The sequence below is a fragment of the Oncorhynchus mykiss genome, chromosome 31 (assembly GCF_013265735.2).
Source record: "Oncorhynchus mykiss isolate Arlee chromosome 31, USDA_OmykA_1.1, whole genome shotgun sequence".
Lineage (NCBI taxonomy): Eukaryota > Metazoa > Chordata > Actinopteri > Salmoniformes > Salmonidae > Oncorhynchus > Oncorhynchus mykiss.
In genome coordinates, this window is record NC_050571.1 from 18,512,643 (window position 1) to 18,523,799 (window position 11,157).

At 43.9% G+C, this 11,157-nt stretch overlaps 1 protein-coding gene across 15 annotated transcripts in view; it reads left to right on the plus strand.

Moving 5' to 3' along the window:
- sorbs2b (sorbin and SH3 domain containing 2b) overlaps positions 1 to 11,157 on the plus strand; it is an 82,522-nt gene that overhangs the window by 24,880 nt on the left and 46,485 nt on the right. For 8 of the 15 annotated variants that reach the window (XM_036970460.1, XM_036970457.1, XM_036970459.1 and 5 more), the window contains 3 exons: positions 6,356 to 6,382; positions 6,577 to 6,701; positions 9,105 to 9,641. In XM_036970460.1, the coding sequence (XP_036826355.1) occupies positions 6,356 to 6,382; positions 6,577 to 6,701; positions 9,105 to 9,641 (689 nt within the window). The remainder of the gene's footprint in view (positions 1 to 6,355; positions 6,383 to 6,576; positions 6,702 to 9,104; positions 9,642 to 11,157) is intronic. The other 7 variants (XM_036970463.1, XM_036970466.1, XM_036970467.1 and 4 more) reach the window with 1 other exon arrangement.

An 11,157-nucleotide genomic window follows, 5' to 3' on the forward strand; every position in this document is an offset into this window, starting at 1 on the left:
TGCTGTGTTTTCTACTGTGTTTTCTGCTGTGTTTTCTGATGTGTTTTCTGATGTGTTTTCTGATGTGTTTTCTGCTGTGTTTTCTGCTGTGTTTTCTGCTGTGTTTTCAGATGTGTTTTCTGATGTGTTTTCTGATGTGTTTTCAGATGTGTTTTCAGATGTGTTTTCTACTGTGTTTTCTATTGTGTTTTCTACTGTGTTTTCTGCTGTGTTTTCAGATGTGTTTTCTGATGTGTTTTCTACTGTGTTTTCAGATGTGTTTTCTGATGTGTTTTCTGCTGTGTTTTCTGCTGTGTTTTCTGCTGTGTTTTCAGATGTGTTTTCTGATGTGTTTTCTGATGTGTTTTCTACTGTGTTTTCAGATGTGTTTTCTACTGTGTTTTCTATTGTGTTTTCTACTGTGTTTTCTGCTGTGTTTTCTACTGTGTTTTCTGATGTGTTTTCTACTGTGTTTTCAGATGTGTTTTCTACTGTGTTTTCTATTGTGTTTTCTACTGTGTTTTCTATTGTGTTTTCCGATGTGTTTTCTGATGTGTTTTCTGATGTGTTTTCTGATGTGTTTTCTACTGTGTTTTCTATTGTGTTTTCCGATGTGTTTTCTGATGTGTTTTCTGCTGTGTTTTCTGCTGTGTTTTCAGATGTGTTTTCTGATGTGTTTTCTGATGTGTTTTCTGCTGTGTTTTCTACTGTGTTTTCTACTGTGTTTTCTGCGGTGTTTTCAGATGTGTTTTCTGATGTGTTTTCTGATGTGTTTTCTGCTGTGTTTTCTACTGTGTTTTCTACTGTGTTTTCTGATGTGTTTTCTACTGTGTTTTCTACTGTGTTTTCTGCTGTGTTTTCCGATGTGTTTTCTGATGTGTTTTCTGATGTGTTTTCTGCTGTGTTTTCTGCTGTGTTTTCTGCTGTGTTTTCAGATGTGTTTTCTGATGTGTTTTCTGATGTGTTTTCTACTGTGTTTTCTATTGTGTTTTCCGATGTGTTTTCTGATGTGTTTTCTGATGTGTTTTCTGCTGTGTTTTCTACTGTGTTTTCTGATGTGTTTTCTGATGTGTTTTCTGATGTGTTTTCTGCTGTGTTTTCTGCTGTGTTTTCTGCTGTGTTTTCAGATGTGTTTTCTGATGTGTTTTCTGATGTGTTTTCTACTGTGTTTTCTATTGTGTTTTCCGATGTGTTTTCTGTGAGAGCTGCTCTAAATGATGCAGGATATGTTTCCTATTATCAGCCCATCAAATCTACAATAGAAATGGATCCTATTTCAATGTGCTGTACATGTACATATTTTATGTCCGTATATTCAGGACCAAAATTCGAATGACATTTTTCATTGCGTTATGTGACAGAATGCTTTATTTAATGTTATTGGGATCAGGCATGATTTGGGTTAATCTTCTTTATATGCTTTAATCTTTTTCACATTAACATCATTTTGCCATGAGGATGTATTTTAATTAATGTGCTTTGTTGGTGGGGGAGGGTGGGAGGGCTTGTGGCTGTCTTTGTTGGGTGGGGGGCTTGTGTCTATGTCTTTGTTGGGTGGGGGGCTTGTGTCTATGTCTTTGTTGGGTGGGGGGCTTGTGTCTATGTCTTTGTTGGGGGAGGGCTTGTGGCTGTCTTTGTTGGGTGGGGGGCTTGTGTCTATGTCTTTGTTGGGGGAGGGCTTGTGTCTGTGTCTATGTATGTACAGTACCAGTCAAAAGTTTGGACACCTACTCATTCATTCTAAAATAATAATTCCATTTGAAAATGCCCGCATTCCAAATTCAATATTCCTCCCATCTGGGATGTCTTCCTCTCGTCAAACTTCACAGCCTTTCCATCCTTCATCTCACAGGTCTTTCATCCTCTCTCTCTGTCTCTCTCTGTCTCTCTCTGTCTCTCTCTCTCTCTCTCTCTCTCTCTCTCTCTCTCTCTCTCTGTCTCTCTCTCTCTCTGTCTCTCTCTGTCTCTCTCTCTCTCTCTGTCTCTCTCTCTCTCTCGGTCTCTCTCTGTCTCTCTGGGTCTCTCTCTGTCTCTCTGTCTCTCTCTCGGTCTCTCTCTGCCTCTCTCTATCTCTCTCTCTGTCTCTCTCTCTGTCTCTCTCTCTGTCTCTCTCTCTGTCTCTCTCTGTCTCTCTCTGTCTCTGTCTCCGTCTGTCTCTCTCTGTCTCTCTCTCTCTCTCTGTCTCTCTCTCTGTCTCTCTCTCTGTCTCTCTCTCTGTCTCTCTCTCTCTCTGTCTCTCTCTCTCTCTCTCTCTGTCTCTCTCTCTCTCTCTCTCTCACTGTCTCTCTCTCTCTCTCTGTCTCTCTCGGTCTCTCTCGGTCTCTCTCTGTCTCTCTGTCTCTCTGTTTCTCTGTCTCTCTCTCTCTCTCTCTCTCTCTCTGTCTCTCTGTCTCTCTCTCTCTCTCTCTCTCAGTCTCTCTGTCTCTCTGTCTCTCGCTCTCTCTCTCTGTCTCTCTCTGTCTCTCTCTGTCTCTGTCTCTGTCTCTCTCTCTGTCTCTCTCTCTCTGTCTCTCTCTCTCTCTCACTCTCTATCTCGGTCTCTCGGTCTCTCTCTGTCTCTCTGGGTCTGTCTCTGTCTCTCTCTCTCTCTGTCTCTCTCTGTCTCTGTCTCTCTGTCTCTCTCTCTCGGTCTCTCTCTGTCTCTCTCTCTCGGTCTCTCTCTGTCTCTCTCGGTCTCTCTCTGTCTCTCTCTCTCTGTCTCTCTCTCTGTCTCTCTCTCTGTCTCTATCTCTGTCTCTCTCTCTCTCTCTCTCTGTCTCTCTCTCTCTCTGTCTCTCTCTCTCTCTCTGTCTCTCTGTCTCTCTGTCTTTCTCTCTGTCTCTCTCGCTCTGTCTCTCTCTCTCTGTCTCTCGCTCTCTCTGTCTCTCTTTCTGTCTCTCTCTCTCTCTGTCTCTCGCTCTCTCTGTCTCTCTCTCTGTCTCTCTCTCTTTGTCTCTCTCTCTGTCTCTCTCTCTGTCTCTGTCTCTCTGTCTCTCTCTCTCTCTCTCTCTCTCTCTCTCTCTCTCTCTGTCTCCTTCTCTCTCTCTCTGTCTCTCTGTCTCTCTCTCTCTCTGTCTCTCTCTCTGTCTCTCTCTCTCTCTCTGTCTCTCTCTTTGTCTCTCTCTCTGTCTCTCTCTCTGTCTCTGTCTCTCTCTCTCTGTCTCTCTGTCTCTCTCTCTGTCTCTCTGTCTCTCTCTCACTGGCTCAAGCAGCAGTCATGTTGATTACAGACAATGTCTCTTCAACTTTTGAACATAGTTGTGCCAGTACCATGGTAACGATTGTGTACTTATTCTCAGCCTAGTTTCCGCTTGAGCATGACCTCTTTTTGACCTGTGACCTTACCCAAACATAGAGCCATTGTTTGATCATTCCATGGACTGCAAGGTACCACAGTGTTAGGTGAAGAGTTTAGGATCTGGCTAAACAGACCGTTTCTATTCACGGTGCTGTTAGGACTTGCTTTCTGTTATGAGTGCTGCTGCTTTGATCTCTGTCGTTTTCTGTGTCCCTTCTTCATCACCCTCCATATCAGCTTCTTAATCACCCTCTACTCTCTGATCCATGGGGCTTTAAGTGGATGTGTTCATTCTCTAGCTCACATATGTCAGAGTCAAGGCCCGCGGGCCACATCCGGCCCGCAAGAAGGTTTTTTACGGCCCCTGGGATGATCTTGATTTATTATTAGAACCGGCCCGCAGCAAGCCGGCAGCCCGCAGATCTTTTACACGCACCAATACTACATTTCCCACAATGCAAAGGTGACGCACCGAGCAGTAGGCTGCTTCATTTCAATATTTATTGGCACAGCAGTCGTCAGCATCACAGTAAAATTAACTTTCAGATACCCATCAAAAATGGCAAAACGGAAGGTGGATACTGAGAACCGGGGGTTTCAAACAAGGTGGGAGTCGGAGTATATGTTCACGAAGGTAGCTGGAAAACCTGTGTGTCTTCTGTGTGGAGAAAGTGTGGCGGTACTGAAAGAGTATAATCTGAGACGACATTATGAAACGAAACACGCGGACAAAAACAAGAATATGGACATGGAACAAAGGCTACAAAAGGCAGAGGAATTAAAACGAGGCCTCAAATCTCGACAGGCTCTGTTCAAAAAAGCCAAATCACAAGGCCAGGCTGCTGTCAAGGCCAGTTTTATTTTGGCAGAAGAGATCGCTAAATCAGCCCGGCCATTTACGGAGGGGGATTTCATCAAAAACTGCATGATTAAAGTTTGTGACGAAGTTTGCCCAGAAAAAAGGCAACTCTTTTTAAATGTGAGTCTGAGCAGAAACACCATTGCCGAGAGAGTAGACCAGTTGTCCATCAATCTAAAAGAGCAGCTTGTGAAAAAGGGAAAAGATTTTATTGCATATTCCTTGGCTGTGGATGAGAGCACCGACATTTCTGACATTGCCCAGTTGTCAATTTTCATCCGCGGAGTGGACTCCAACCTAAGCGTGACAGAGGAGTTTTTGGCTTTACGTCCTATGCATGGCACAACTACGGGGCATGATTTGTATGAAGAGGTGTCAAGATGTGTAAATGAGATGGAGCTGCCTTGGGAAAAACTCGTGGGTTTGACAACCGACGGAGCACCTGCGATGTGTGGACACAGGAGCGGACTGGTGGCGAAGATACGGGAAAAGATGCAAGAGGAAAACGCGACAGGTGAGCTGACAGCTTATCATTGTATCATACACCAGGAAGCGTTGTGCGGTAAAGCCTTGAAAATGGAGCATGTAATGAGCATCATCACGCGCACAGTTAACTTTATCAGAGCCAAAGGTTTGAATCACCGCCAGTTCAAGGCATTTCTGACGGAGTTAGAAACGGAGCATGGTGATTTGCCTTATCACACAGAGGTGCGATGGCTAAGCCAGGGAAAGGTGCTTCAAAGATGTTTCGAGCTTCGTGAGGAGATTTGTCTGTTCTTGGACAGCAAAGGGAAAGACACAACACAACTCCGAGACGAAATGTTTCTGTGTGAAATGGCTTTTCTGTGTGACATTACGAGTCATCTGAATGCAATAAACTTGCAGCTGCAGGGTCGGGATCGTGTCATCTCTGATATGTACAGTACAGTGAAGGCATTTAAAACCAAACTGACTCTGTGGGAGACGCAGATGCGGAAAGAAAATTTGAGCCACTTTCCCAGCTGCCAGACCATGAAAGAGAAGCTCTCTACCAGTGCGTTCCCGAGCACACAGTTGGCTGATAAAATAGGTATGCTTGCCGCTGACTTTCGACGCCGATTTGCTGACTTTGAAGCACAAAAAAGCAGGTTGGAACTGCTCGGTAACCCATTTGCTGTTGACGTGGAAAGCTCACCACCAAACCTCCAAATGGAGTTGATTGACCTCCAATGCAATGATGCACTGAGGGCAAAATATGCGGCAGTGGGTGCTGCGGAGTTCGCCCGTTTCCTCCCCGGCACAATGCCCCAGCTGCGCATCCAGGCTGCTCAAACGTTGTCTATGTTTGGCAGCACATACCTGTGTGAACAACTGTTTTCTTTGATGAACCTGAACAAAACATCACACAGAAGTCGACTTACTGCTGAACACCTCCACTCAATTCTGAGGATTTCTTCAGCTCAGAGCCTTACCCCGAACATTGATGAACTTGTGGAAAAGATGGGACACCACCAAGTATCACCCTCAACCTCAAACAAGTGAACATTACTGTGCAATCACATATTTAGAGTTTTTACTCAGTTCAAGTTTAAAAGTTAAAATTTAATATTTGTTTTCACTGCATGTTACTTCTCCTTAAACAAAGTGTTGTTTTTGATTAATAGATTTTTGCACTTTATTTTTTTGTATTTCAATCCAATTATATTTTAAAAATATTTCAGTTGAGTGGATGATAGAAAATTGCTATTATTGTTTTTTCTTTGAAGTAAATTTAGCCCACTTTTGCTAAAATAGAAAATATAGTCTACTGATGGTGCCTTGAATACCGGTTTCTTTCATTTAATGTTCATGTTATGGGGATATTTATATAAAGGAAATTTGTCTTTTGTGTCTGTTGAAAATTAAAGATTACTGACAGAGCCATAAGAAAATATTGCTTTATTTATCTGATCATATTGTAATATATTTGTTAGGTTTTCAGTAGGTTCAATTAGGTTCACTAGACTATATGCGTCATTTAAAAATTTTTCAATGAACATTCGAACAGTCCAGCCCTCGTCTTGTAGCTGATTTTTTTATTTGGCCCTCCGTCCATTTGACTTTGACACCCCTGCTCTAGCTTGTTATACATGAGGCTAGGTGAAGTTATATCAGTCATCATATTTGATGTTTTTCTTGGCATGTTTTAATTCGTTCCTGCCTTGAGGAAGATATATTACTCAAATGATTTAATCAGTTCTTTTTTTATTTCTTCCATCTAGGTAATGAGTCTCACCTGTCAGATTCAGGTAAGGACTCCATTATTCATTATTTAATGATTTGTCATGACTTGACTTGATTTGTGAAATCCTCAGGATAGAGCTAAGGCAGGATCAAATAACTAATATTGGTCCAGTTACCATGGCTACAAAAAGCAGGAAAAGGCACAGGGCGGGAGGGAAGCCGACACTCACATGCTCTTTGTTCTGTGATTCGCTGTTAGATGTGTGGCAGTCATACAGCGCCACAGAAAGCCTGAGGAACGGCGACGTCACCACTTCCTCCCTGGCCGCCAAAGGCTTCAGGAGCGTCAGGCCCAATCTACAGGACAAGAGGTCTCCCACACCAGTGAGTCTTGTGGCTGGCGTTCAGTGTTTGTTTACACCACAGTTGTTTCCCTCCCAGCACGGCTGTCTCCTGTTTCATGTCTCCTGTCTCCTGTCCCTGCCTGGCCTTTTCCTTCAACAGGAAATGGAAATGGAAACGCCCCTGGTCTCCGGACTGCGTTTGAAATAGCACCCTACCTATAGTGCACTACTCTAGTAACGAACTGTATAGGGAATAGTAGTGCACTGTATAGGGAATAGTAGTGCACTGTATAGGGAATGCACTTTATTGGGAATAGTAGTGCACTTTATTGGGAAGAGTAGGGCACTGTATATGGAATAGTAGTGCACTGTATGGGGAATAGTAGAGCACTGTGTTTGGAATAGTAGGGCACTGTTAATGGAATAGTAGGGCACTGTATGGGGAATAGTAGAGCACTGTGTTTGGAATAGTAGGGCACTGTTAATGGAATAGTAGGGCACTGTATGGGGAATAGTAGAGCACTGTGTTTGGAATAGTAGGGCACTGTTAATGGAATAGTAGGGCACTGTATGGGGAATAGTAGAGCACTGTGTTTGGAATAGTAGAGCACTGTATATGGAATAGTAGTGCACTGTATGGGGAATAGTAGGGCACTGTATATGGAATAGTAGTGCACTGTATGGGGAATAGTAGAGCACTGTGTTTGGAATAGTAGGGCACTGTATATGGAATAGTAGTGCACTGTATGGGGAATAGTAGAGCACTGTGTTTGGAATAGTAGGGCACTGTTAATGGAATAGTAGGGCACTGTATGGGGAATAGTAGAGCACTGTGTTTGGAATAGTAGAGCACTGTATATGGAATAGTAGTGCACTGTATGGGGAATAGTAGGGCACTGTATATGGAATAGTAGTGCACTGTATGGGGAATAGTAGGGCACTGTATGGGGAATGCACTTTATTGGGAATAGTAGTGCACTTTATTGGGAATAGTAGGGCACTGTATATGGAATAGTAGTGCACTGTATGGGGAATAGTAGGGCACTGTTAATGGAATAGTAGTGCACTGTGTTTGGAATAGTAGTGCACTGTATGGGGAATAGTAGAGCACTGTGTTTGGAATAGTAGAGCACTGTATATGGAATAGTAGTGCACTGTATGGGGAATAGTAGGGCACTGTATATGGAATAGTAGTGCACTGTATGGGGAATAGTAGAGCACTGTGTTTGGAATAGTAGGGCACTGTTAATGGAATAGTAGGGCACTGTATGGGGAATAGTAGGGCACTGTTAATGGAATAGTAGTGCACTGTATGGGGAATAGTAGGGCACTGTTAATGGAATAGTAGTGCACTGTATGGGGAATAGTAGGGCACTGTTAATGGAATAGTAGGGCACTGTGTTTGGAATAGTAGGGCACTGTTAATGGAATAGTAGGGCACTGTATGGGGAATAGTAGGGCACTGTATGGGGAATAGTAGGGCACTGTATGGGGAATAGTAGAGCACTGTGTTGGGAATAGTAGGGCACTGTTAATGGAATAGTAGGGCACTGTATGGGGAATAGTAGGGCACTGTTAATGGAATAGTAGTGCACTGTATGGGGAATAGTAGAGCACTGTGTTGGGAATAGTAGGGCACTGTTAATGGAATAGTAGGGCACTGTGTTTGGAATAGTAGGGCACTGTATGGGGAATAGTAGTGCACTGTATGGGGAATAGTAGGGCACTGTGTTTGGAATAGTAGGGCACTGTTAATGGAATAGTAGGGCACTGTATGGGGAATAGTAGGGCACTGTATTGGGAATAGTAGGGCACTGTATTGGGAATAGTAGTGCACTGTATGGGGAATAGTAGTGCACTGTATTGGGAATAGGGTGCCATTTGGGATGCATCCCTGGTTAATTAATGGTTTAACTCAATAGCTGATGTCATTGATTGATCTCCTTGATAGTATTTTTCTTGTGTGTTGTACTGGTTTTTGTCAGTACTGATATTATTTTTCCATTGCTGAGCTTGAATTATCTACAGAGGCATCAGAAAGGCTCTGAGGGGCCCTTGATAAAAGGTCCTGTTTTATCTGGAAGCTGTTGTGTATTCTGTACTGCCTGGTGCTTTTAGCTGGTCAAGGCCAGTCTTTGCTGCTAAACTGAGCTAGTTTTTGTTTACAAAACCACTCTTTCAAATGGACTACTTGTTGACATTTAAGGGCAAATGCACTGTATAACCAGCCAACCTGTTAAGGGTATAGAGAAGGTTTGCTGCCATAAAAAACATTCTGACTCAGATCGCTCAGAAAAAGCTTCCTCTTTAAAGAAACACTGATAGCCACAGTACAGGTAGTATTTGTCTCAACAGAAGACATTACAATGCCTTTAATAATGTATTTGTATGTTGTTGTCTGTCTCTCTTCTGTGAATGTTTTGGAATGCCTTGGCTGAGTAAGGCCCCACCTCCTCCCAGTCATAGCTCTCACCTGAGCCCTGTTGGCAGTTCCCCCTCATCCTACTGCCCTCCTCTGCCTGGCCCTGGTGAATGTTCCTCTAGCTCACTGGTCCTTAGGCACCGGTCCCACTCCTCAAGAACCATGTCCTCCTATTCACACTGCCCAGAGAACACCTCTCTCAACCCCAACACCAGGTTAACTGTACCAAGCACCAGTAGCTCCTCCCAATCTGTCTACAGTCAACCACAGGGATCCGGCATGGTCTCCCCAAGACTAACCCCGTTGCAAGTTACTGAGAGCCCTTACACCCCTGGTACATACCCCCACCATGAACCTGTCCTTAAAGACAAGCCACCCCTCCCCCAGAGAGAGAGACACACCTCCTCGCTGTCTATCCGCATCACCCCACCCACTCCCCTGGTGGTCACAGTGCCCCTGCTCTGCCAGTACACCCTCCCCTCAGCAGAGCCCCCGTGGACAGGACCACAGGACACAGGGATGGCTCTCCTGCTCTTTCCCCCTGCAGGCCGACAAGTGGTATAAACCTTTTCTAGTTTTTACTGACTGAACCATCCCATTTTCTTCTAATGCTCTCTCACTCACAACCATGCAAAGTACCAGTAGCAGACACTCTTCACCAGTCAGTAGTTCATAGTAGCTAGTTTCTCCAGCACTGGACGTATTTTTGTGTCTGACAAGTAGTTTATCATGTCTGCCCAGGAGCACACTGAGGTTTCAATAGCTCGTTAGCGAGTTTGCAATTTCATAGTGATTATGGTAATTAGACCTGATGCAATAGCGCCTTTGAAAACTATGTATTTATTTATGATAAGCCTTAGGAAATTGCAAAGAAAGGATTTGCATGTCTGTGTCTGAGACCTAGTCCTTGCATTAATGCAGCATTATTACATGTCTGTGTCTGAGACCTAGTCCTTGCATTAATGCAGCATTATTACATGTCTGTGTCTGAGACCTAGTCCTTGCATTAATGCAGCATTATTACATGTCTGTGTCTGAGACCTAGTCCTTGCATTAATGCAGCATTATTACATGTCTGTGTCTTAGACCTAGTCCTTGCATTAATGCAGCATTATTACATGTCTGCAGCAAAGGGTTTTGTAGGAAACCAAATGTGTTGTATTGTTGTTATTACAACTGGATCGGTTCCCCAACATTAGATTTGAACTCAAACTAACTAGGAGACAGCACCTTTCCTTCCTCTCTCAGGAACCAGAGCTCCACCTGGCTTTACTTAAACATAACCTCTTCTCTCTCTCTTCACCTCCTATCTCCTATCTCTCTCAGGAACCAGAGCTCACCTGGCTTTACTTAAACATAACTTCTTCTCTCTCTCTTCACCTCCTATCTCCTATCTCTCTCAGGAACCAGAGCTCACCTGGCTTTACTTAAACATAACCTCTTCTCTCTCTTTTCGCCTCCTGTCTCACTCTAAGAGCCGTCACTGCAGTGTGTGTGCTATGTTTTTTCTCTAAGAGTCGTCACTGCAGTGTGTGTGCTATGTTTTTTCTCTAAGAGTCGTCACTGCAGTGTGTGTGCTATGTTTCACTCTAAGAGCCGTCACTGCAGTGTGTGTGCTATGTTTCACTCTAAGAGCCGTCACTGCAGTGTGTGTGCTATGTTTTTTCTCTAAGAGCCGTCACTGCAGTGTGTGTGCTATGTTTCACTCTAAGAGCCGTCACTGCAGTGTGTGTGCTATGTCTCACTCTAAGAGCCGTCACTGCAGTGTGTGTGCTATGTTTTTTCTCTAAGAGTCGTCACTGCAGTGTGTGTGCTATGTTTCACTCTAAGAGCCGTCACTGCAGTGTGTGTGCTATGTTTCACTCTAAGAGCCGTCACTGCAGTGTGTGTGCTATGTTTCACTCTAAGAGCCGTCACTGCAGTGTGTGTGCTATGTTTCACTCTAAGAGCCGTCACTGCAGTGTGTGTGCTATGTCTCACTCTAAGAGCCGTCACTGCAGTGTGTGTGCTATGTTTTTTCTCTAAGAGTCGTCACTGCAGTGTGTGTGCTATGTTTCACTCTAAGAGCCGTCAC